This window comes from Natator depressus, chromosome 3 (genome assembly GCF_965152275.1).
Source record: "Natator depressus isolate rNatDep1 chromosome 3, rNatDep2.hap1, whole genome shotgun sequence".
NCBI classification, from domain to species: domain Eukaryota; kingdom Metazoa; phylum Chordata; order Testudines; family Cheloniidae; genus Natator; species Natator depressus.
In genome coordinates, this window is record NC_134236.1 from 206,095,819 (window position 1) to 206,122,766 (window position 26,948).

General features: G+C 42.8%; 1 protein-coding gene across 3 annotated transcripts in view; it reads left to right on the top strand.

Moving 5' to 3' along the window:
* Positions 1–26,948, top strand: part of MAP4K3 (mitogen-activated protein kinase kinase kinase kinase 3) — a 135,186-nt gene that overhangs the window by 78,259 nt on the left and 29,979 nt on the right. For all 3 annotated transcript variants that reach the window (XM_074949758.1, XM_074949759.1, XM_074949760.1), the window contains 4 exons: positions 6,819–6,861; positions 10,346–10,508; positions 17,811–17,923; positions 23,342–23,383. In XM_074949758.1, the coding sequence (XP_074805859.1) occupies positions 6,819–6,861; positions 10,346–10,508; positions 17,811–17,923; positions 23,342–23,383 (361 nt within the window). The remainder of the gene's footprint in view (positions 1–6,818; positions 6,862–10,345; positions 10,509–17,810; positions 17,924–23,341; positions 23,384–26,948) is intronic.

The window sequence follows — 26,948 nt, forward strand, 5'->3', positions numbered from 1 at the left end:
CACTGTATATCGATGATGAGATAGAATGTAAAGAAATAAGAAGCGATGAAATGGATATGACTGAGTCTGTCTGGGCAAAAATTAAATTGGGGAAGAAAACTATTAGAGCCTCCCCTGGGATAGTGCTTGGGGTGTGCTATAGACCACCGGGATCTAATTTGGATATGGATAGAGCCCTTTTTAATGTTTTTAATAAAGTAAATAGTAATGGAAACTGCTTGATCATGGGAGACTTTAACTTCCCAGATATAGACTGGAGGACGAGTGCTAGTAATAATAATAGGGCTCAGATTTTCCTAGATGCGATAGCTGATGGATTCCTTCAGCAAGTAGTTGCTGAACCGACTAGAGGGGATGCCATTTTAGATTTGGTCTTGGTGAGTAATGAGGACCTCATAGAAGAAATGGTTGTAGGGGATAATCTTGGCTCAAGTGATCATGAGCTAATTCAGTTCAAACTGAATGGAAGGATTAATAAAAATAAATCTGCAGCTAGGGTTTTTGATTTTAAAAGGGCTGACTTTCAAAAATTAAGAAAATTAGTTAGGGAAGTGGATTGGACTGAAGAATTTATGGATCTAAAGGTAGAGGAGGCCTGGGATGATTTTAAATCAAAGCTACAGAAGCTATCGGAAGCCTGCATCCCAAGAAAGGGGAAAAAATTCATGGGCAGGAGTTGTAGACCAAGCTGGATGAGCAAGCATCTTAGAGAGGTAATTAAGAAAAAGCAGAAAGCATATAGGGAGTGGAAGAAGGGAGGGATCAGCAAGGAAAGCTACCTTATTGAGGTCAGAACATGTAGGGATAAAGTGAGACAGGCTAAAAGTCAAGTAGAGTTGGACCTTGCAAAGGGAATTAAAACCAATAGTAAAAGGTTCTATAGTCATATAAATAGGAAGAAAACAAAGAAAGAAGAAGTGGGACCGCTAAAAACTGAGGATGGAGTGGAGGTCAAGGATAATCTAGGCATGGCCCAATATCTAAACAAATACTTTGCCTCAGTCTTTAATAAGACTAAAGAGGATCTTAGGGATAATGGTAGCATGACAAATGGGAATGAGGATATGGAGGTAGGCATTACCATATCTGAGGTAGAAGCGAAACTCAAACAGCTTAATGGGACTAAATCGGGGGGACCAGATAATCTTCATCCAAGAATATTAAAAGAATTGGCACAAGAAATTGCAAGCCCATTAGCAAGAATTTTTAATGAATCTGTAAACTCAGGGGTTGTACCGTATGATTGGAGAATTGCTAACATAGTTCCTATTTTTAAGAAAGGGAAAAAAAGTGATCCGAGTAATTATAGGCCTGTTAGTTTGACATCTATAGTATGCAAGGTCTTGGAAAAAATTTTGAAGGAGAAGGTAGTTAAGGACATTGAAGTCAATGGTAAATGGGACAAAATACAACATGGTTTTACAAAAGGTAGATCATGCCAAACCAACCTGATCTCCTTCTTTGAGAAAGTAACAGATTTTTTAGACAAAGGAAATGCAGTGGATCTAATTTACCTAGATTTTAGTAAGGCGTTTGATACCGTGCCACATGGGGAATTATTAGTTAAATTGGATAAGATGGGCATCAATAGGAAAATTGAAAGGTGGATAGGGAATTGGTTAAAGGGGAGACTACAACGGGTCCTACTGAAAGGTGAACTGTCAAGCTGGAGGGAGGTTACCAGTGGAGTTCCTCAAGGATCAGTTTTGGGACCAATCTTATTTAATCTTTTTATTACTGACCTGGGCACAAAAAGTGGGAGTGTGCTAATAAAGTTTGCGGATGATACAAAGCTGGGAGGTATTGCTAATTTAGAGAAGGACAGGGATACCCTACAGGAGGATCTGGATGACCTTGTAAACTGGAGTAATAGTAATAGGATGAAATTTAATAGTAAGAAGTGTAAGGTCATGCATTTAGGGATTAATAACAAGAATTTTAGTTATAAGCTAGGGACGCATCAATTAGAAGTAACGGAGGAGGAAAAGGACCTTGGAGTATTGGTTGATCATAGGATGACTATGAGCTGCCAATGTGATATGGCTGTGAAAAAAGCTAATGTGGTCTTGGGATGCATCAGGAGAGGTATTTCCAGTAGGGATAAGGAGGTTTTAGTACTGTTATACAAGGCACTGGTGAGACCTCACCTGGAATACTGTGTGCAGTTCTGGTCTCCCATGTTTAAGAAGGATGAATTCAAACTGGAACAGGTACAGAGAAGGGCTACTAGGATGATCCGAGGAATGGAAAACTTGTCTTATGAAAGGAGACTCAGGGAGCTTGGCTTGTTTAGCCTAACTAAAAGAAGGTTGAGGGGAGATATGATTGCTCTCTATAAATATATCAGAGGTATAAATACCAGAGAGGGAGAGGAATTATTTAAACTCAGTACCAATGTGGACACAAGAACAAATGGATATAAACTGGCCACTAGGAAATTTAGATTAGAAATTAGACGAAGGTTTCTAACCATCAGAGGAGTGAAGTTTTGGAATAGCCTTCCGAGGGAAGCAGTGGGGGCAAAAGATCTATCTGGCTTTAAGATTAAACTCGATAAGTTTATGGAGGAGATGGTATGATGGGATAACATGGTTTTGGTAATTAAATATTCATGGTAAATAGGCCCAATGGCCTGTGATGGGTTATTAGATGGGGTAAGATCCGAGTTACCGGGAAAGAATTTTCTGTAGTATCTGGCTGATGAATCTTGCCCATATGCTCAGGGTTTAGCTGATCGCCATATTTGGGGTCGGGAAGGAATTTTCCTCCAGGGCAGATTGGAAGGCCCTGGAGGTTTTTCGCCTTCCTCTGTAGCATGGGGCACGGGTCACTTGCTGGAGGATTCTCTGCTCCTTGAAGTCTTTAAACTACGATTTGAGGACTTCAATAGCACAGATATAGGTGTGAGGTTTTTCTGTAGGAGTGGTGGGTGAAATTCTGTGGCCTGCGTTGTGCAGGAGGTCAGACTAGATGATCATAATGGTCCCTTCTGACCTAAATATCTATGAATCTATGAATAAGAAGCTGTGTTGGATAGCTGCAATGCTGTTGTCTGTGCTGCAACCCAGCTCAGTTTGATGCCTCTTCTAATGCTCAGTTCATGTCTCTTAAGTTTTGTTTAACATTTTTTCCTCCTTATATCTGTCTGTAGTCAACGCCACCTACTTAATGTCTCAGGACTTTGAACCTCTTGGCTCCTGCTTTCCTGAAGCACTTTGCACTGGCTGCTTTGCTTGATACGCTAGGGATCCTTACTCCTAGCTCCTGCTCAGTCAGAAGTTTCACATCAATGTTTTCATGTGCCTTTTGTGTTTCTATGGTTTGTTTCATTATTTCTTTCAGGCTATGTAAGAAAGTGCCCAGTAGTTTCGAGAGATATTTTGAGTTCAGTCTGACCATGTTCCCTATGGACAGACACATCTGGTGTGTTCTCTGCCTCCAAAAGGACCATGATTTGCTCACAGACTTCACCACAAAGAGTCAGGTCCTAGAGAGAGAACCAGAAGGTCTGTATTGGCTTTCTCTGAAACTTTCTGTAAGTCTGGCAAGAAGCCTTGAAGGCATCAACCGTGAATGAGCCAGTTCAGTCCCAACAGCTCAGTCTTCTACTTGTTCTTTTGGCAACTTGAAAAGGAACACTAAAGGCTGACATCCAAGTTTGTCATGCACTCTGTGGCTTCTGGTGACATGGATGAATCAAGGCTGTCCCTCCAGAGAAGGATCTTGAAGGGCACTGCTTCACTAGATGTTCCATGGTTTGGGTGTCTTCTCCACATTCATGGCTGTCATCTGGTCACTAAAGCTCTGCATCCGTCCTTCTGATATCAGCTTGATGGAATGAGTCTAAAGCTCTGCCTCAGTACCATGGAGGCATTCAGCTGAACCCCTGGTGTCTTTCTCTAGAGCACATTGAGGGCTCAGCACTTACATTATTTCACACAAATTCCACAAGACCAAGTCATTGTTGAAGAGTGCACTTGGCACTTGACATGCAACCACCTTTGCCCTCGATGGAAGCAACCAAAGTGTCAACCTACCCCAGCCACGTTCAAGTTGATGCAGTCCACAATCCTGAAGATAGGAAAGGATTCATGGGTCTTATATCTTGAATGCTTGGGTACTCTGGTGAATCGTGTCTTCCTTCAATCGTATCACTTTGGCTGTGTTGAAGTTTTTTGCATCAACTCAAGTGCATCAAAGCTGTGTCCCAATGCTGATGCTGCCTGGACCCCTCAAGGAGCTCTGTATGCACCGATATCCAGGATCCATACCCCATGCCTTCAGTTCTGATACTTTGTGTTAGCCATTCTGTTGATGCCACTGACACAATCCAGGCCAGTAGCCTCTGTGCAGCCAGTGTTGATAGCTAATCCAACATCTTTGATCTATCTTCCAGCAATGACATAGCATCCTGTGATGTCTGCCTGAGATGCAGAGAAGGATGTAAAGGAAAATTTTCAAGATTTTAACTTCGATATATGATACAGAGGATTTGAGTGAGGGTAAATGAGAGAGAAGGTAGTTACTTTCATTGTTAAAGATGAAACAAGGTTCCTAGTATAAACTGGATTTTGAACTCCTCTTCCAAATCCTTTTCCAACTCCCCTCTGCAAACCAAAATAAACCTGATCTTATGCTGGGATAGAACTTCTCTGGAAGGTCTTAGGGAAACCAGGCAAGGGAAGATAAGAGTGTTCCAAAATAGTTCTCACTTCTTGGATATTTTCTTAACCCTTTTTTTGGAGCAGCATAATTCAAAAGCAGTTAAAACTCTGTGCAAGAATTCAAGATTACAGGGCTGCATTCTCAAAATTGTTCACACAAAATATTTTATACTTCCAAAAGATAAGAAAAATATTATTTTTAACAGAACAGGCTGTACAATAGTGTAGGAATGCAAGACCAAAAATACAGCAAATCCTTTACAACACAGTGCTGGGAAAAAAAACTTGAAATAGCTTTTCGTTTTATGCTGATATATTTTTCTCCAAGAACAGGCTGTTGAATATTTGCTTCGTGAGAACTCGGGTCCACACAGAATTCTGCAAGGAAAAGGAAAACCTGAAGATATTACTGATCACATTACCGAATAGTAGGTTAATAGTATGCTGTGAGCAGATTTGCTGCTTTGCATATGGTTGATATGAAGAATCCAATGGTCAGGTCCATGAGCCGTCCAAGGAATGGTGTTTGCTGCTTTCATCATCATTTGCAAATGCACAGGTCGTACAGTAAAGATTGGAAAAAAGTTCAAAATACAAAATATAAAATAGATTAAACAGTGATCACAGAATGATAGAATCATAAAAATGTAGGGCTGGAAGGGACCTCAAAAAGTCATTACATCCAGCCTCTTGTGCTAAGACAGGACCATCCCTGACAGGTGTTTTGTCTAACCTGTTCTTAAAAGCCTCCAGTGATGAGGATTCTACAATCTCCCTTGGAAGCCTGTTCTAGAGCTTAACTGTCCTGAGAGTTGGAAAGTTTTTCTTATTATCTAACCTAAATCTCCCTTGCTGCAAATTAAACTCATTACTACTTGTCCTACCTTTTAGTGGACATGGAGAACAATTGATCCCAGTCCTCTGTATAACAGCCCTTAATATCTTTGAAGACTTTATCAGGTCCCCCATCAGTCTTCTTTTCTCAAGGCTAAACATGCCCATGTTTTTTAACCCCTCCTCAACCTCAGAAAGCTTTCCTAAACCTTTTAACATTTTTGTTGCTCTCCCTTGGACTCCCTCTAATTTGTCCACCCCTTTCCTAAAGCATAGCCCCATGAAATGGACACAGTACTCCAGGTGAGGCCTCACTAGTGCCTAATAGAGCAGGATAATTGCCTCCCCTGTCTTAAATATGACACTCCTGTTAATATACCCCAGACTATAGCCTTTTTTGCAACGACATCACCTTGTTGACTCATATTTAGTTTTGCAATCCACTATAACTCCCAGATCCTTTATAGCAGGACTACCACCTAGCCAGATATTCCCCATTTTGTGGTTGTGCATTTGATTTTTCCTTTCTAAATGTAGTACTTTGCACTTCACTGAATTTCATCTTCTTGATTTCAGCCCATTTCTCCAATTTTGTCAAGTTGTACAAGTTTAAAAAAAAAATCAAATGTGTCAAAAGGGCTTAGGTAGGCATCACATGCTTTAGGCATTCAGTAGCCTCAGGGTCAGCAATGTGGAGTTTGGAAATTCTTCCTGATAGGCCAGTATGAGGTGAGCAGCCATTTAGTAAGTGTGCACTGTCCTCAGCCACAGCCCAGCTATGTGGAGTCCCCAGGTGTGGTCACTTGCCGCACGCCTCACCACCCTATTGTAATCCGATATAATCATCATCATTCCACACGACCACAAATACTTTTTTAGTAAATCCAACTAATATCCTCTATTTCGCACTTAAGTGTTAAATTCCCTCCTCTTTCTTTCAACACATGCTAGACTCGTGCTGTGTCCTCTCTAAGTCTCCCTGTTAAGAATCTCTCCTCTCTTCTCCTGCACAAGTCCATATAGCCTCAACAGCTGAGCATTTCAAAATAGTAACTTATGACTTCAGGGGAGGTCTCCGGGGGCACTTGGGTTCCTCCTGCTTGTATCTGGGGCAAAGGAGGGAGCAACACTGAAAATATACGTAGTGTAAGTATTTAGAAATAACACTGGTATTGATCAAAAAGCTCAGATGTTTCAATTATTTGTATAGTGTTTTAAAAATAAATCATACGTGACCGTATGAAGAGTAAAGCATTGTGAGGATGTCAGAGATCTGTATTTGGATAACTTCTAAATGATCTGTACTTGTTTTCTTTGTAGCGCTACAATTAAACCTAAAGTACCACCTCCTTTACCACCGAAGGTAAGCAGGTTTTTCCACTGTATTACATAAGGGGAGAAATATGCTAAAAAGATTTTTTTTTTTAAAGTCATAAGTGCCTAAATGATTTAGGAGTTTCATTGACTTAAGCACTCTTGAAAACTTTACTCAAAACTTCTTTTGGTCCCAGATTTATCAAGGTGAGATTTGACCTTTCAAATATTTGTGTACATCTCTAATTTGGGAAAATATGTATAATATAATCTGTGGTATTCAGCAATACAGAAATGGTGTTTATGATTGTACCATTAATATTTAGGAAGGGATTAGATTGGGTATTAGAAGGATTTGGGGCTGGGGAGACAGGAATTCCCACCACAGGGGACACCACAGCAAAAGTCTGACTACTAACTTCAGATGCAATGGTGGGATACTTAAATGGTTGTCTGCACAGATCAGATCTCAAATTCTGTCACTTACATGAAAACTGATCTACAATTTCATTGTACATTCAAAGTAAATTAAAAGATGCAAAAAAATCCTATATCTTATTCTGAGTGTGTCAGTTCACCAATTCTGGGTAGGTTAATCATGCCTGCTTTTAGCTGTGCAGAGAGGTCTATAGGAATCCTGTGTTTTGGCATCAAAACTTTGCCCTTTAAGAGTCTGCTAGATGCTATCTTGCCCAGTCTCTTGCAACCATAAATCTGCAGCTAAAAGCTGCAGTCTACACTTGTGCTGTCTGCCTCTGCTGTTTTCTTCTTTCCAGGCTTTTTTCCTTTCATACTCTTCTGATGGATCTCATTTTTATTTCCTCACTCTGCAGATTCTGGCCCTAGAGTAGCATGCGCACCAGCCCTCTCCTTGGGCTCGATGAAGTCACGGGCCCCTGGAGCCTAGTGTTACCCTTCCCCACTGCCCAGCCAGTTCTGCAGCTCAGTGGGCCCATGGGGTTCCTGGCTCCAGTGGATTCTAGCCTAATGAGCCTGCTGTTACATTTGTGATTGCTCCCTTCCTCGGCAGGGAGTGCTGTACCTTTCCATTTTACAACTGGGACCTTTGCGAGCCTTGCAACTAGCACAATCTGACCTTGCCAGTTATGGCTGCCTCCATGGTCTGTAGATATTAATTACCATGAGTCTTCCACTTCTCATAATTGACCACAGAACAGCAGACACAAACTCTTGTGAAATGTCCTATGGATGGCACTGTAGGGCAAGAAAGCTGCATCAGTAAAGGCCACACATAAGCAGGGTCTTCCATCTCTGCACCATCTTCAGCTGGTGCTGCGAATGCTGAGGTAATGAGCAAGAGTGATAGACAAACTTGGGGTCTTAAGGTTCCAAGAGTAGGACAGTCAATAGCAATAACAAAAATGCAGAACAGACAATTCAGTTGCTTTATAGTGCCGAAGCCATAAATGGGAACAATGTTTGTTTAAAAAAAAAAAAAAAAAAAGGCAGTTTAAGACTTGATTCGATGTATTTTGCCTGCTGTGGAAGAGTAATATGAAAGCCAGCAAGTTCTAGGTATCTGAGGCAAGCATTGAAGATTTCTCACTTTTTTTAATCCTGGGTCTTACTCTGACTTACTATGTGTTGGGGGACACCAACTTCCCTTTGTGTCTATTTTCCGATCTATAAAATGGAAATTATATATGTATCTGTTTAAGCATTTGTACCATGCTTAGCACTGTTATCCAAGCACCTGACATGGTGAGGGTTAATTAATGTTTGAGTAGCATTTTGGAAAATACAAAACACTGCTGTGTAAGTCCATTACGTGTTTGCTGGAACCCAGACTCGAATGCAAAGTGGCATTCTGTTATTTGTTATAATAACAAGGTGTGGTAGAAAAGAAGAACTAGAGCAAGGAGAGATGCATGCCTGATGCCTAAGAAAACTTGTTTGTACTTAATGCATTGGAAAAAAAGACAAAAGAAAAGGGGTTAGTGGGGCAGGAGAACTGAGGTCACTGCTACTCCAATTTGCCTGTATACAGGAGGGAAACAACTAAGCGAAAAGGCACAAACTAGGTTTAAGAACTGTCGATGATTTGCAGATCTTTCTACCTGCTCCTTGACTGGGCTAGCTATATAAAGTTGATAGCCAAGCTGTTTCCAGAAAAGATGGGATGAATGGATTACCCTTTTCATGCCTGTCTGCAGTAGTCCTCCTGTGCAACTGAAGTGCTCATGTCTCTGTCAGAGTTCACAGAAGAACCAACGCAGCTTCAGGTGGATGACTGGGAGGGAGCTAGCGACAGGTTTAGTGCCATCATTGTGCCTCTGCAGCCATGTACTGATCTGGGGTCCTCCCAAAAACATAGACCTGTGGTCATGTTTCCAAGTCCCAAAGGTCAGCTCAGGTTAGCTATGATATCCAGCCTCCATTCTGATAATTCAGCTCTATACTTTATCTTAAATACCTCTGGTTTGATACCTGTTGGACATAAGCTGTGGGCTAAACCTACAGCCAGCTTACTCAGCTGCCATGCCTCACCCCTCGGGGTCCCCCTCTGGATCCCTGTGTTTGACCCTGTGACCCTCAGTCCTGTCACTGTTTTTTATCATTTGTTCTCCCCTGTAATCTCTTGATGCCTGAGTCCAGTGGCTCCTCCTGTTAGACTGGTGGTGGGGGGGTGACCTTTAGATCCCCCAGAGCCTCACTGGTGTCATGACTCACTCCTCCAACAGAGCCTGCTGCAGAGTCTTATAGCTCAGGCATGCTGCAGCAGCTCCACTGCACTGATTATCCCATAAGCAGAGCCTGCAGTGATTCAGCCCTCAAAAATGCTGCAGCAGCCTATCCTTGAACAGGGACCAGGTCAGATGACCCCCAGGCACAGGTATTTCACTGACCCTGTCAGAGCTGCAAGGCAGTCTGTGCAACAGCACTACTTGTCCAGGAACCCGCCTACTGCCTCGCAGTCTTAGACTCCCTAGGCTTCCAGCCTGCTCTCGATCCAGTTCCTGTTCCTGCCCCAGCCTTGCCTGAGCCTTGTTCCAGCCCGCTTCAGCCTTGTCCGTGCCCTACCCTGCCTCTCCTCCAGCTCTGCACCTGCCTCCTGACCCTTAGACTGACTCCAGCCTGGCTTTGATTGTTGGCCTGTTTCTGACTGTGATCATGATTTTGCTTGTCCACAGACTCTGACCCACGGCCAGTCCCTGGACCCTGGTATCAGTGATACCCTTGGCCCGGTCTTGACCCTATGTCCAGCTATGACCACTGCTCCAACCACCAGGCCTGACCACCTAGAATGCAGAGCCTGACATGAGTAGTGACATTTCAGCAGACCAATCATGATTTCAGTGCACTGCTTAATAATTTGAGTTTTCTGTTAGTACAAGAAACTTTTTTTATTGCTAAGCATTTTTCTGCAGTAAACGTTGTTTTGCTTAACGGAGCATACAGTTTTCTTTATCAGTACACTCATGGGATACGTACGATACAGAGCTCTGATGAGTGTGGTATAAATGCCTAGATTACTTTGTTTGTATTCATTGATATAGTTATTTATTTTTCAGCCTAAATCCATCTGCATACCACAGGAAGGTCATTCTTCTGAAGATGATAATCAAGGAACGATCAAGAGATGCCCTGTTTCAGACGGTCCAGGAAAGTCAACATCACAAGTTCCACCTAGACCACCCCCTCCTCGGTTGCCTCCCCCGAAGCCTAATCCTATAGGTAATACAAGTGACACCAAGCAGTGTGTGGGGATTTCTAAAAAGAATGTAATTCAGCTTATTTCTACATCCTTAGACAAGTACACATAACTCATCCTGTGGCAATGTCTACTTTTGTGGGCAAGTAGCAAAAGTAGTACAGGAAAACCAGTTGCAGTAAAACTGTACACGACAACTTACCTGGGCCAAATACACCTCGCATTGTAGTCATTGACAAAATTCCGCTTGATGTCAGTGGGGACAGGATTGGATCCTTAAGTAACATACTCAAGGTGAAAAAATATGCTGAAACTGTGTAACAGTGGGCAGCATTGTATGTTTTCATAGACCTAAGTGTCAAATTCTGCTCTGCTGTGCAAACTCCCATTTAAGTCAATTGGAGTTGTGTGGACATACCTGAGAGTAGAACTGGGCTTCAAAGGTTCATAAACAAACAAATGAATTGGTTTCAGTAATTATATAGCAGTTAATTGTGCTTCCTTCCTATTTGTTTGTAAGCATTTCTTTGGTGTTTGATATGGAGTTTAAGGCCTGATCTGACAAATGCTCTATTAGTTTGCCCAGTATTAAACATATGCAGGATCAGGTTTGTCAAGGTTCCTCCCCCACTCTGAACGCTAGGGTACAGATGTGGGGACCTGCATGAAAACCTCCTAAGCTTATCTTTACCAGCTTAGGTCAAAACTTCCCCAAGGTACAAAATATTCCACCCTTTGTCCTTGGATTGGCCGCTACCACCACCAAACAAATACTGGTTACTGGGGAAGAGCTGTTTGGAAACGTCTTTCCCCCCAAATACTTCCCAAAACCTTGCACCCCACTTCCTGGACAAGGTTTGGTAAAAAGCCTCACCAATTTGCCTAGGTGACTACAGACCCAGACCCTTGGATCTTAAGAACAATGAACAATCCTCCCAACACTTGCACCTCCCCCTTTCCTGGGAAATGCTGGATAAAAAGCCTCACCAATTTGCATAGGTGACCACAGACCCAAACCCTTGGATCTGAGAACAATGAAAAAACATTCAGTTTTCTTACAAGAAGACTTTTAATAGAAATAGGAGTAAATAGAAGTAAAGAAATCCCCTCTGTAAAATCAGGATAGTAGATACCTTACAGGGTAATTAGATTCAAAACATAGAGAATCCCTCTAGGCAAAAACTTAAGTTACAAAAAAGATACACAGACAGAAATAGTTATTCTATTCAGCACAATTCTTTTCTCAGCCATTTAAAGAAATCATAATCTAACATGTACCTAGCTAGATTACTTACTAAAAGTTCTAAGACTCCTTTCCTGGTCTATCCCCGGCAAAGGCAGCATAAAGACAGACACAGACCCTTTGTTTCTCTCCCTCCTCCCAGCTTTTGAAAGTATCTTGTCTCCTCATTGGCCATTTTGGTCAGGTGCCAGCGAGGTTACCTTTAGCTTCTTAACCCTTTACAGGTGAGAGGAGTTTTCCTCTGGCCAGGAGGGATTTTAAAGGGGTTTACCCTTCCCTTTATATTTATGACAAGGCTCATTCTTGGTTCGTAGTGCATCTTACTGTTTCCCCTGTGGCCTTACTGTTACATTACTGTAAACATACCTTTATATAATACATTTAAACATTTAGCTGTTAGAAACAAAGTAACGCTGCATTAAAAAATTATTAACTTTGAGTTAACATCTCCCACCAACACAGACAAAATCCAAGAGAATAAGCAACAGTTATGCAACATCTGTCTACACTCCACTTATTATTTCCTCTTCTTAACTACAACTACATCCCTTCCTCTATCCACAAAAGCACATTTTTGTCTGTCCTCATGCTAAACAGCCAACATGCAGCCTTTACTCTGACCATGTATATTGGTTATATGTTCACATGTTTTGATGATTAATATAGGGTTGGTGTGAATTTAATCAGTATATGGTGGTGTGTTTGAGTGTGAGAGACATGGTATCAAATTGCAAATTGTGGTTGAAATGTTTTTCAGTAATATTTAGTTTTTCTTCGAGTGCTTGCTCATGTCGATTCCACATTAGGTGTGTGTGCTCGCCACATTCACCAGTGCCAGAAGTTTTTCCCTCAGTAATATCCATAGGGGAGTGGCTCTGGCGCCCTCTGGAGTGGCGCCCGCATGGCGTGATATAAGGGGTGCTGCTGGCTCCCCCACCTCAGTTCCCTCTTGCTGCCAGTGACGGTGCACAGAATGTTCGCTGCTCTTACTAGCATTGCTTAGGCTTCGTTCGTATGAACTAGAGTTCTTGTAAAGTTACTGTACGTAGTTAGTAGTTGACTTAGTTAGCCCTTAGCAGTAGTTAGTTTTGTTAGTCCCATCGGGGACTTAGCCGGGGGACGGGGCATCCCCCGTCCCCAGGCTTCAAGCCCTATGATCGCTGCAAACAGCCCATGCCTGTGAGCGATCCGCATAGTAGCTGTCTCAGGTGCCTCGGTGAAGGGCACATAAGTGATAAGTGTCGAAACTGCAAGTCCTTTAAACCTAGGACTAAGAAAGAGCTTGAGATCAGACTCAAAGTGCTCTTGATGAAGTTGGCGCTCACTCCAGCAAGGGGAAGGACAGGGCTGGGGGGGCGAGTTAAGACCCGTGCTGGGAGGCTCATCTCCCCCGTCGGGAAGTCAGGCCTCAGCTCATGTCGAGCGATGCAGCCCACCCCATTCCTTGCCTGGAAGGCCGGACACAGAGGCAGGCCTTCATCAGTTTCAGGTGCCCTCCACTCCTTAAGCGCTCCAGGCCACGCAGGAAATCCTGGCTGTCCTGGTGCCTCCCACACCAGCCCCAGCAGTGCCCAGACCTTGGGGTAAGCCCGCCTGGGGACCTTCCAACCGTCCTCACCCCAACGGTACCACTCCCCATCATTGGGGACGTCCTGCCTGCTACCGTTCACCCGCTCGAAGCTATCATGCCTTGGAGTGAGAGAGACAGATGCATCGGAGCCCTCTACAGTCACCAGACCTTGGGCACAGGTCTGGGTTACCTGGCACAGACCCACGGAGGCACGCGCTTCCCGGTAGGAGCATCAGGACCGGCCCTTTGCGTCACCAGAACACCATTACAGATCCTGGGAACGATCAAAGGACTGGAGCTGCGGGCCCCTCCAGCGATCCCCAAGATGAGTGTCACCGTACTCAGGGAGATCACGCCGGCGCCCAGCCCGCGATACCTCCAGGTCCCGCTCCTCGTCCCAGTTACGGTCTCGAAGCGTGAGGTGTGGATCACTGGCCTCCTGTCGTGGATCCGCCGAGCGCTGCTGCTCACCACGGTCCCCATGGAGGCACGCGTTCCGCTCGGACTGGTCCTCCCCTAGATGCGACCATGATTATCGACAGGCATGGAGTCGCCGCTCCAGTGGTTCTGGGTCGCTGGGTAGCAATCGCTCCGGTTATGGCTCCACATCGGTGGGGCAGTCTCCCAGACCCTTGGTGCTACCTGCATCGTCGGTACTGAAACCTTCCCAGTGGCCAGCACTGTGGTACCCTGAAACCTGTGGGGGTTCTCCCAGCCTGCTCACTTGGTGTCAGGAGCCTCTGACAGGCCTGTGGCCTCAACAACCCAACTCCCTCCGGTGCTTGAGGCCCCAGGGGATAAGACCCCCACAAGTACATGTGGACTAAGGTGAACAGCCTGCTGGACCACAAATTGGTGCCATGGAATCCGCGGTACTGGCCTTCTCCTTGTCACCGGACGAGGCCGTCACGGAGCCGCCTCACCCGGTTCCTCAGGATGATGCTACAGCGCACCAGGAGCTGTTGAAGAAGGTCATGTCCAACCTTGGCCTGCAGGCGGAGGAGTTGGAGGAGCAAGCAGACTCCCTGTTCGATGTCCTCTCCTCCACGGCCCCTGCTAGGGTGGCCTTTCCCCTTGACGAAGGGGTATTGAAGATATCCAGTGCCTTGTGGCAAACCCCCTCCTCTCTGCCCCTCATTTCCAAACGGGCAGAGCATAAGTTCTTTGTCCCGACTAAGGGGCACAAATACCTTTACTCCCACCCTTCCCTGGTGGTCAAGGCAGTTAACCACAGGGAATGCCAGGGGCAATCCGGAGCTACCCCCAAAAATAAAGACTCAAGGAGACTGGACTTGTTTGGATGGAAAATTTATTCCTCGTTTAGCTTACAGTTGAGGTTGGCCAACCACCTTGGCCACTATGACTTTAATATGTGGCAGTCTGCAGCTGAGTTCGAGAATGCCGCCCCTGCCCCCCAAAGGTTCCTGTAAAGAATTATGGGTGCTCTTTGACGAGGGCACAGCTGTCGCCAACCCTTCAAGCGGCATCTGACACAGCAGACTCCACCGCCCGCACCATGGTGTCCGCCATCTCCATGCGGCGAGTGTCCTGGCGGCTCCTCTCTGGGTTGTCCTCCAAGGATCAGCATTTGATTCAGGACCTCCCCTTTGATGGCCAGGCCCTGTTTGCAGAGCAGATGGACAACAAATTACATGGGCTGAAGGACTCCCGAACTACCCTAAAAACCCTAGGGCTCTACTTTCCGAGCCCGGCATGTAAGCGGTTCAAATCGCAACTTCCCCAGGGGCAAGAGAGCCAGCCCCGGCAGGACCCACTGCACAAAAAGCCCAAGGGCTATAGATGGCGCACGAGCCACCCACCCCCACTCTATGCCTGGTTGGGCTCGACCCATTTCAAGCAAGGAGCTAAAAAGTCGTTTTGAGGGTACGCCCAAGAGCGAGCTACCAGTCCATTTCCTGGATCCTATTTTTCCCAGTTTTTTGCAACCACCTTTCCTTTTCCCTCCCAGCATGGTCGGGGATAACTTTGGACCGCTGGGTCCTCAGTACAGTGGCACACAGCTACACCCTCCAGTTTATGTACACGTTCCCTCTGATACCTGTGGTCAGCCAGGTCCTAGTAAAGATCAAGAGGGACAAGGCACAGGTTATCATGGTCGCCCCTGCATGGCCTTGCCACATGAGCCTGTCGGCATCCCCTCCCTGGCCCCTTCCCTGCTGTCCGGACCTGCTGTCACAAGATCACAGTTGGCTCCTACACCCCAACCTTGAGTGTCTATACCTCTTGGCATGGATGCTCTGTGGTTAAATCCAGAGGAGCGTACCTGCTCGGAGGAGGTCCATCCAGCAGGTTTTCTTGCTGGGCGTTGGAGCACAGCGTTTCTCCCTCGCGTTCTTCAGTGCAGTCCATCTTGGACTACTTACTGCAGCTCAGGAACCGGGGTCTGGCACATTCTTCCATCAGAGTGCACCTTGCGGCCATCTCCGCGTTCCACTAGCCTATGCAAGGTCAGACGGTCTTCTCTCATGACATGACTGTTGTGTTCCTGAGGGGCCTCAGGTAAGGTCCCCTGTCCTGCAGTGGGACCTTAACCTGGTCCTCACCAGGCTGCCTTTCCTACCTGTCCTGGAGGTCGCTTTCCTGGTGGCGGTGACATCGGCAAGACGAGTCTCAGAGATTAATGCCTTGACCTCTGAACCGCCTTACACAGCGTTTTATAAGGACGTGGTCCAGTTGCAGCCTCACCCAGCCTTCCTACCAAAGGTGGTATCTTTCTTCCACGTGAGCCAGGATGTGTTCCTGCCAGTGTTTTGTCCCAAGCCACACAGACGGATGAGGAGAGGCATCTGAACACACTGGACGTCCGGAGGGCCTTGACTATTGAAGTGTACCAAGACTTTCTGTAAATCGACCCAGCTCTTCATCGCTACGGTGGATAGGATGAAGGGCCTTCTGGTTTCTTCGCAGAGGATTTTCCGCTGGATCACCTCTTGCATAAGGACCGTATGAGCTAGCAAAGGTCCTGCCACTGTCTATTGTCAGGGCCCATTTGATTAGAGCGCAGGCATCTTCAGCGGCCTACCTGGCGCACATCCCGATCCAGGACATCTGTAGAGCTGTGACGTGGTCCTCTATCCACATGTTCACGTCTCCATTATGCCATCACTCAGCAGGCCAGAGACTACGCTGGGTTCGGCAGAGCTGTATTAATTACAGTCTGCGCAGCCGTGAACTCCTGCCCGCCTCCACAGGAACTGCTGGAGTCCCCTAATATGGAATGAACATGAGCAAGCACTCGAAGAAGAAAAGACTGTTACCTGTTCCATAACTGGTGTTCTTCGAGATGTGTTGCTCATGTCCATTCCATGACCCATCCTCCTTCCCCACTGTTGGAGTTTCCGGCAAGAAGGAACTGAGGGTACGGGGAGCCAGTGGCGCCACTTATACCGTGCCATGCAGGCACCACTCCAGAGGGTGCCAGAGCTGCTCCCCTATGGATACTGCTGAGGAAAAAACTTCTGGCACCAGTGCATGCGGCGAGCGCACACACACCTAATGTGGAATGACATGAGCAACGTATCTCGAACACCAGTTACAGAACAGGTAACTTTCTTACCTCACATTCACATAACTTTTTCTGTTAGTGACCAAAATTTGGTAGTAATTTTCATGTAGAACTTGTAGAATAAAATTCTATGTGCGCGTGTGTGTTTATATAATATATATATATATATATATAATGGAGGCACCATACTCACGTCTTAGGTAAGGTTGGAGTGTGTTTTGCGCTTGAAGTGGGAGTCCATCCATTATTTTGTAGGAAAAACCCCTAGTCTATATGCCTCAAATGTTCAGCATATAACCTGAGGAAAACTCAATTTACTAAGAATATTCAAGTAAATCTGTTAATTAGCTTGAGTTCTAACCAGTTAAAATTTGGCCTTTTAAAAATTCACATTCTTGAGATTCATAATTTTTCAGGCTCCTTTAGCTTAAAAAGTAGATGGTATTAACTCAGAAGGGAGAGAGTTGGGGTGGGGGAGGAAAGTTCTGTGGCTATATAATTTTGTTAATTAACAGAAAAGAAAAAATAGCTAGTTTCCCAAATGTAGAAGGTTAATGAAGATATACATGTGATAAGCTTATCTTTTCAGAGAATGAGCTTTTGCAACTCCTGATTTTGCTTTAAAACAGCTACAGTGACTGAGCTGAGCTGGGCTGAGAATAGCAGTCATGTTTGCAAAGGAAAAATCTGTGAATATCCTCTCTCCACATGTGCTGTAAATACAAAGAGAGTCAGTGAAGATGACTGTTTCATACTATCTCATACTGAAAACCTTTAGAAGTTTTACTGATCCTCGTTTAGGGGCTTGAAAGGATTAAAATGATTACAACTCCTTTTCCTGTTATAATGGGCCAATTTTTTTGCTGGTGTACAATGGAGTTAATGCCCACAGAGAATTTGACCCATCAAATTCATGTCTGTAGACTATTACATTTTAAGTTGAATGTAGAGAAAATGTTTATGTACTTTAAACATTTGTTTTGAAGGTAATGGAGTGAGTTCTTTACATTTAAATGGTGACAGAGAGGGATCGCCACATCAACAGCCAAATGAAAATAGAGATACTAATTTTTCAAGGAAAGAAAAGAAGGAAATACTGGTAGGTAATGATTTCAAATCTATTTTTATACCTCTTTTTTTTTTAAACAAATTCCTTAGATTGAATTGCACGGTGCTTTATTGAAGACCAAGGACAGGGTAGACCCATTACATAATAAGGAGGGAAAGACAATAATAGAAAATGCAACAATGGCAGAAGTGTTAAATACCCTTTTTGTTTCAGTTTTCACCAGAAATGTTAGCAATGACTGGATGACTAACATAGCAAACATCAGTGTAAATGGGGGTAGGATCTGAGGCTAAAGTAGGAAAACAAAACAGGTTAAGAATTATTTAGACAAGTTAGATGTCTTCAAGTCAGCAGAGCCTGATGAAATACATCCTAGAATACTTAAGGAATGGGCTGAAAAGGTCTCTGAGCCATTAGCAGTTATCTTTGAGAACTCTTGGAGGATGGAAGAGATCCCCGAGGACAGAAAGGGGCTAATATAGTACCTATCTATAAAAAGGGGAATAAGAACAATCCAGGGAATTATAGAACAGTCAGCTTAACTTCGGTACCCGGAAAGATAGTGGAGCAGATAATCAAACATTCTATTTTGTAAGCATCCAGAAGAAAATAAGGTAATAACAATCAACATGAATTTGTCAAGAACTAATCATGTCAAACCAACCTAATATCCTTCTTTGACAGGGTAACAAGCCTTGTGGATGGGGGAAAGCAATAGATGTGATGTATCTTGACTTTAGTAAGGCTTTTTATACTGTCTCATATGACCTTCTCGTAAACAAACTAGAGAAATATAGCCTAGACAAACCTCCGATAAGGTTGGGTGCACAACTGGCTAGAAAACAATTCTCAGAGAGTGGTTATTAATGGTTCACAATCAAGCTGGAAGGGCATATCAAGTGGATTCTTGCAAGGATGTGTCCTGGGTCCAGTTCTATTCAGTATCTTCATAAATTATTTGGATGGTGCCATAGTAGAGAGTATACTCATAAAATTTGTGGACAGTACCAAGCTGGGAGGGGTTGCAAGCACTTTGGAAGACAGAATTTAGAATTCTACAGGATTGTGACAAACTGGAGAAATGGTCTGAATAAATAGGATAAAATTCAATAAGAACAAATGCGAAATACTACACTTAGGAAGGAATAATCAATTGCACAAATACAAAATGGGAAATGACTGCCTAGGACTGAGTATTGTAGAAAAAGAACAAGGGGTTATAGTGGATCACAAACTAAATATGGATCAACAATGTAATACTGTTGCAAAAACAGCAAACATCATTCTGCAGTGTATTAGCAGGAATCTTGTAAGCAAAACGCGAGAAGTAATTTTTCCACTCTATTCAGCACTGGTAAGGCCTCAGCTAGAATACTGTGTCCAGTTTTAGACACCATGTTTCAGGAAAGATGTGGACAAATTGGAGAAAGACCAGAGGAAAGCAATAAAAATGATTAAAGGGCTAGAAAACATGACCTATGAGAAAAGATTGAAAAAATTGGGTTTGTTTAGTCTGGAGTAGAGAAGACTGAGGGGGAACATAAGTCTTCAAGTATAAAAAAGGTTGTTATAAAGAGGAGGGTGATAAATTGTTCTCCTTAACCACTGAGGACAGGACAAGAAGTAATGGGCTTTAATTGCACCAAGGGAGATTTAGGTGTTAGACATTAGAAAAAACTTCCTGTCAGAGTAGTTAAGCACTGAAACAAATCACCTAGTGAGGTTTTGGACTCTCCGTCACTGGAGGCTTTTAAGAACAGGTTAGACAAACACCACTCAGGGATGGTCTAGGTAATACTTAGTCCTGCTTCAGTGTAGGTGACTGGACTAGAGGACCTATCAAGGTCCCTTCCACTCCTACGTTTCTATGATTATTGATTTGTTTCATATATTCAGGTTTTGATATCTGTTGAATGGATTTTGTCTTACAAGTCTAAAACATTTTGGCTAAACTGTTTAATCATGCTACAGTTTTTATCTAAATTTAAGCAGTCGACATTAATATCAATTTCATTTTTAAATGCTACTAGGAGCTGTCATTTATTACAAGTAATAAATATTGTGCATTCAAGATTTGTGTCTGTGTAAAACCTTAGTGATGTGTCCTGTCTATCAGTACAGTAGAACCTCAATAATTCATATTAATGAGAGATTGTGTAGTGAATTTTACTGACTAGTGGGTATGAAAACAAAAAAAATTGGGAACCCAAGGAAAATGTAATGCAAAATGTAGTTTAATTTACATTGATAATTGCAGTTTAGGCTTTAATTATTTGATACTGAACGTGTAAAAATAATTTTAGGAATTTAACATTTCACTGCAACACAGTCTGGTATAACATCTTTGCTGCGAGATGGGGAGTTTTTTATGTGGATTATAAAATGATGTGGATTAGCAAGGTTCTGTTGTACTTTCTGAAAGACTGCCTGCTAGAAGCAGATTTTATTGCAGCGTAGCAGATATGGGTTTCTGAATAAATGCAAATCCTTAATTCTGTCTTCCTATCAATGTGCCAAGGATTGCCTTGAGTAATTTCCATTAGTTATTCAACATCCAGAGCTGGATACATCTAGGGCTATATATAAACTGTATTAGAGTTAAGAAGAAATATCTGCATAAATCCTCTGCAGTTTGTGGGGGCTATTGCGGATCATATTGCCCAATTAAGGTCATATACAGTCGTAGCATTTTTCTCCCCAGACTAGTTAGCTTTGGATTGCAGTTTAACTGCTGCTTGACCATGAAGATAATTGTTCTTAACAGGGATATAATCAAGCCACTTCTACAGTAAATAAAATGGATCTTGTGGGGAAAAGGTTAAAATCAAAGTGTCTGTTTACTGAGGCTAAACTGATAATATATGACACTTCAGTACCAGCAGTTATTCAGCACAAGAGAAGTGGCAGCCCCAGATCCAGCAGAGAAGGCATTTTAGGGTGGGGAAGCTGACTTGGCCATACTGGGGGTGGAGTTGAAGAAGGAACTGAAAGAGTGACAGGAAGGATGCAACAGTAGGTGGGGAGAGAATGTGGAGATATGCAGGAGTTAACAGTGAGGAATCGGGATGGAGGGTGAGCTGGAGCGCTTAAGGTTTTTTTATTGTTGCGGACAGATTTTTAGTCCTAAATTTTTAGTCCTAAGGGTTTGTGTTCACTGCAGAGTTTACTCAGGTTATCAGTACTCAGTTTACTCCTCACACGCACGGTAGCCTAGCTCGAGTGAGAGTGGCCACAGTGAAAAATAACACAGTAGATGCTATGTCCATACTGGCCCTGCAATTATTTGTTCTGGGGAAATTTGCAGGGTTCTTTGCTGTGTTAATGGTTTCCCAGCGAATTGTGGAAGAACTTGTCTGTCCTTTCTGGACCCAGGGGAGGAATTGCAGGAAGGCATTGGAGGACTAGCAGTATGCAAGTAGAGCTAATCTCTGTCCATGCTGCAGAGTGGTTCTGTGAGCAGCTGACGAGTTGTGCTAACTCCAACTTTATTCTATACTCCTGGGTGGGCCTGCCAGCTCCGGTTAAAAGCACCACCACACCCGAGTTAAGGGTGTTTGTACGTGGACAGGACTCGAATTATAACTTGAGGTAACAGTAATGAAGACAAAAATCTAGAGTGATGTTAGAAACAAAAGTTTTTTAAAAATTGTTTAAACAATATGATTTTATAGTTGTGTGCCTTTATGTATTTTGGCATACTTGGACTTAATTCCATTTTGAAAGCTTCTGTCTATAACAGTGTGATTTTACCCCTTAGCAATTAATGAACTTCTGAGGCTCTCAGTCCTACAGAATAAAATCTTTAATTACAAACTACAAAACTGATGTCCCACAAGAACTCAGTAACACAATGTATTTAGCTGTTCATAAATATACCATTCAAATTAAAATACTGTATATGCACAACTTTTACATTATTGACATATATAGTTCTCTTAGAATCCTGTTTGCTTTCAGGTTTAACTCTGTTAATTTTGACTTAAGTCCTGTGTGGTTTGGACTACAGCTTATTGAGACCCCTTTGAGCCCCTACAGCAGACTAGTTGTCAACTGTCACAGATTTTCTGTGATTTCCTGTATTTTCCGAGGATTTTTAGACAAATGGACCCAGGATTTGCCCATGGGAAATACCTTATATTGATTTTACTGCTCTGTCTGGGCAGAAAAATACTTTTTTTAGTTTGCTGTCATGGTGCATTTTGACAGCTTTTGGTGCGTAATAGTCAATTTCATTATTTCTCCTGTGTAGTCATTTAGATCAAAATTTTCAGAAGTGGCCGCTGATTTGGGGGTGTGTCAGTTTCTGCATCCCAGCTTGAAACCTTGGGCTTGATTTTCAAACTGGCTCAGGACCCAGTTCTGACTTCAGTTGAAGCTAATGGGAGATGAGTGTTCAGCATCTCTGAAAGGCACATTCAAGATGTCTCAATTTGTGCCCTAAAATCAGGGGCTGCTTCTGGAAAATGTTGCCATTAGTCAGTTTTTTGTGAGAGTGGGGGGAGGAGAGGAGTTATCAGAACAGTGAGGGATGGGGAGAGAACATATTTTAAAGAGTTAAAATGTGATTTTAAAAGCATAAATATTGGGGGGGGGGGGAGACTCGGATAAGTATAGCTCCTGAAACCACTTGTAACTCATCTTTTGAAATCATCTAGACTTACAGCTGACTGTGTCCCTTTCAAGTTTTGTAGTTGAAGCAGCTTACAGTTTTAAAAAGGAGATAATTGTCTGTTGAAATATCTCTGCACTGAAAGAAATAAGTATTCTTGATGCTTATGAAATGGTTCTGGTATAGAATAAACAATGTGTGGAGTGCTGAAACATAATTTTAATAAAGCAGGGTTTACATTAAGCAACTGTTTGGAACGTTGAACAGCTAATTATAATACTACGGCTTATATAAGCTTTGGAATAATGAATGATGACTCTCTAGTGTTCTTTCACATCTCTAGCTGAAAATTTTATTATGTAATAAATTATGTAGAAGTTAAGCTATGGGATATTAAGGAATCATAATAGATGAATTTCACTAGAACAGTAATTCCTCTGTGGGGTGGCGGGGGGGGAGTTGGCAGCATCAACGGACAAGGAAGGTTAGCAAGTTCACATACCAAATTCTGTAAAAACTGTGGTATTCCTGTACTTATTTAGTGCATCTCATTAAATGAGTGCAGTGTTAAATTTGAAAATGTACAGCATGTCTATATTTATTGTGTTTAACAAGTTGCATGGAGTTTGCCGCTGGTGGGTGTCTTTTATGCAGATATATGAATAAATATTGGCTTGTCGGTTTCATCTAATATTGTTGTTCTCACAGTAAGTTAATTATGCACTATGTCTGACAGTTCAGCAAGGATATTTTAATGTTTAATCTGTACACTAATTTTGTTTTTAGTGAAATGTGTATAGCTATTAAAAGAATAATCTAAGTTTGATATTTTTTTCTAGAAACCAATTAGTAATGGCCTTCCACCCACACCTAAAGTGCATGTAAGTATATAATACTGGACCATCCAAACTAATTTTGAATACAGTATAGAAATGTTTTTTTGTATTAAAAAAAAAAATCAAATTTGAATATTCAGTGAAGTTCTATGTCTTTTTTTAAAAAAGTCTAATTGAACAACTGGTTTAGATGTCACAACGATTTTTTAAAAATAAAATATTTGAAAGCCAATATGAACAATATCTATCGTTTAAGATTTGCGTTTCAAAACAGATTGAGTTTTAAGAAAGTTCTTGAAATAAAAATGTGAGTGATGATTTTTGTGTGTGTGTGCACGCGCGCATGCACAGAGAGAGAACTTTTCTTTCTGCGCCAAGGCCATAAACTAATTGTACTAGACCTGAAAGGATTTATACATTCATCAGCCAAGCATTTTAACAGCAGTCTTTTCCAATAGGATTCTAGTAGCTGATATCTCATAAACTACTAGAATTAAAATGTATACCATTTCAAATCCGGGATTCAAAACTGAGATGGGATTCATTGATTCTTAAGGCTAGAAAGGACAATTGTGATCTTCCAGTCCAGATTCCCTGCATATTAACTGTCCTAGGATTTCACTCATTAATCCCTGCATCAAGACCTGCAACATAGTTTTTAGAACAACACCCAATCCTGATTTTAAAGAATTCAAGCAATAATGAGCCCAAATAATGTGGTGGTTTCTAGTAGCGATTCTGAGAGCCAATTGCAGAGTGAAGCAGCAAATCTGTCAAATACTGTTTCACTTTTCTTCCCCTTTAGGGCTAGTTTTGTCTTACTTTCTGCATAATAGTCTAAAACACCGGATTTAATGGGCCTTGTAAATTGTGGGGAAGAACTGTGTCCTCTCTTTGGATGAAATGCTTTACCTCTAATTCCCTTCCTCATCTCTTTGAAGGGGTCTATCTCATGAGTAAGTCTTGATAGACACAGTCACCACCCTTCTGCAGCTAAGATGATAAAACTGCTATTAGAACCATATAGATGCAGATGGTTTTATTCCTGGTACTTATTCATTCCAAAGGAGCAGCATTGTTTAAGATAAAAATTCTTGATCTCCAAAACCTCCACATCTCTCTAGGCACTGTAATCCCCTTCTCAAACAGTCAGGATTGCTTCAGAGCTCTCAACCTTTCAGATGTATTGACCATATCTCACTAAGGTAGATTCACAGGAAGTAACTCAAATTACTAAATTGGCGCTAGAAATCAATAATTTGTGCTACAAAGCTACTCCCATTTGGACTAGCCTTGCTTCTTGGAGGTGGTAGCTGTCTGCGTCTGACAGGAATTATGCATTGGCAGGGATTTTCCCTACCTTAGTTGTCTCCTTCTTTAAAACAGGTTATTTGTTTTGTTAAGGTTCACAAACACGTCACAATGGGTACTTGAGCCCGTTCACAGCTTGGGGTCAGCACCAGACCTTTCTGCCCCATCTCCTGTCCAGTTTTATCTGTCTTGGCAGCAGCAGGTGGCTCACCCAGACCACCTCGCTGCAGAGCTTTTTTGAGAAAAATTTCAACCTTTGACTTCAAATTCCAGACTATCAGTGTGGTCCAACAATGTGTGTCTGTAATTCTCAGCCATGTCCTGTGGCTGCATTAGATTTTTTGGGAAATTGTCCCCTCAGCTCTGGTTCCCCTTCTGAGGTGTTGGCAACTGTTGGTGTCCTGCAAGCTTCAGGGAGAGATCTAGGCTGAGAAAGGCAAAAGGAAGGGTCTTTGTCTTCTGCTTCACCCCCCTTTCGAGTGTCACACTGGGGGGGCTTGGCCAGTTCTGTGAGCAGGTACAGTTCCCCTTCACAGCCCAGTCTGAGTGGGATTGCCTCAGCCACTCTCCCCTAGGCAGGATTGTTGTAGCTAGCTTCGAGGACAAGCAGCTACTTGTTTCCATCATCTCCATGAGGGAAGCAACACCAGAAAGACAGTGCACCAAATGAAAAATCACACCCTAGAAACCCCACGAAGACCCCCACTCCTGACTGCAGAGTTCAGCTGCTGGCCCTTCATTGTGACCCCTTGCACTGTGAATAAAAGGCACTGGGCATTGTACAGATGCTGCCAGTGCAGGAGAGTGCAGTAAGGGGCCTTCAGGCCCAGCTCTCTGCCCCTATTAACACCTCCGTAACAGGCCTCCCAGGCTGGAGCCTCCAGGGGAAATACAAACCTATCTGGCCCATGTGGAGCCCATACAGCAGAAAGGGGTAGAGTCTGTTCTTGAAGCTCAGTTACTTTCCCAGAGAAACCCAGAAGGGGCCCCTGTTGAAGAGAGAAGACAATACACCCAACATCTTTAAAAGCAAGGAGATCACTAGCCACTTCAAATATTTTTGGAGCAATGTCTGAGCCCAGTCTCCCCTATCCCACCCACGCAGTATTACGGGGACAAATTCCCAAAGAAGAAATAAATTGAAATTAGCATTGGTTTTTCTGATCATCTTTACTAAGTACATCCTGACAGATTAACAAAGAAAACTGTGTACTATGATGTTCACAGCATGTTCAAGAAAAGGAAGTTTTATACAAATGCTGATATTAAGTGTGACTTTAGAACAGCTACCATGATTCCAGCCTTACAAGGTCATAGAGCGCAACTTTGGAACCTTATTTTGAACCTTACATCCCACTTGAACTGCAGTTGGAGGTGTCATACTTCCTATATATTAAAATAACCTTTCTTATAACAGTTATCTCCAATCAGGTGAACTTTTGAAGGTGGGAGCTTTCTTGGGTGATAGCCAGGATTTTATTTTAATTCAGAAAAGTAGTCCTCACTATCATAGCATTAATTTCCTAAATAAACTCATATTTTTCCTTTTGCCAAGCATCACTGTTCAGTGTAGTGAGATTTGTTGGCATCCATATCCATCAATACATAAATTCCCCAAATTTTACATGTTGGTCATCAGTGTTTAGGCAATCCCCTCCCCCCCCCCCTTTTTTTTTTTAACAGAAGTCTTCTCTACATCCTCATTTTGGATGTCCATATTTAAAGGATAATTCTGCTTCTGACCCCTGAAAGTGTGCTGCTTTGAAAATCCCATTGTAACAGAGCTCTCAGTTTAGCATGATGAATAGGAAAATGTATCTGTGCTTATCTAAAAGTTTTCTTTTTTCACGTAATAAGGTCCACAGATCAAGTCTACCCTGGGGACAAATGGATCATCCAGAATATGTATGGAAATTAAAATCCAAAAATTCCGGCTTTTCATTAAAGTAAATTATCCTCATACTCTGCAGTAGGAAAAGTTGTGTGCTTTTTCTTCAAAGTATAGTCAACACAATCTGTAATTTTGGAAATTAGAATGGTGTTTTTCTGGCTGTGGAAGTTAGTTTCAACTGGAAGAAGCTTCAAAGAGCAAGGCATTTCCCTTCTGCCAGTGATTGATAGGTCTGGGTTCTGCTTTTAAACTGTAGTACCCCAGAAGTGGATCTGTGGACTTTATTACTTGAAGAAAGGACATTTTCAGGTAAGTACAGGTAAGCTTTTTGTATTCTCCTCAAGTTGTGCCTTGGGCACTGCAGATTGCCTTCTCGCTTTTCCAAAATCTAGTTTTGAGTATTAAAAG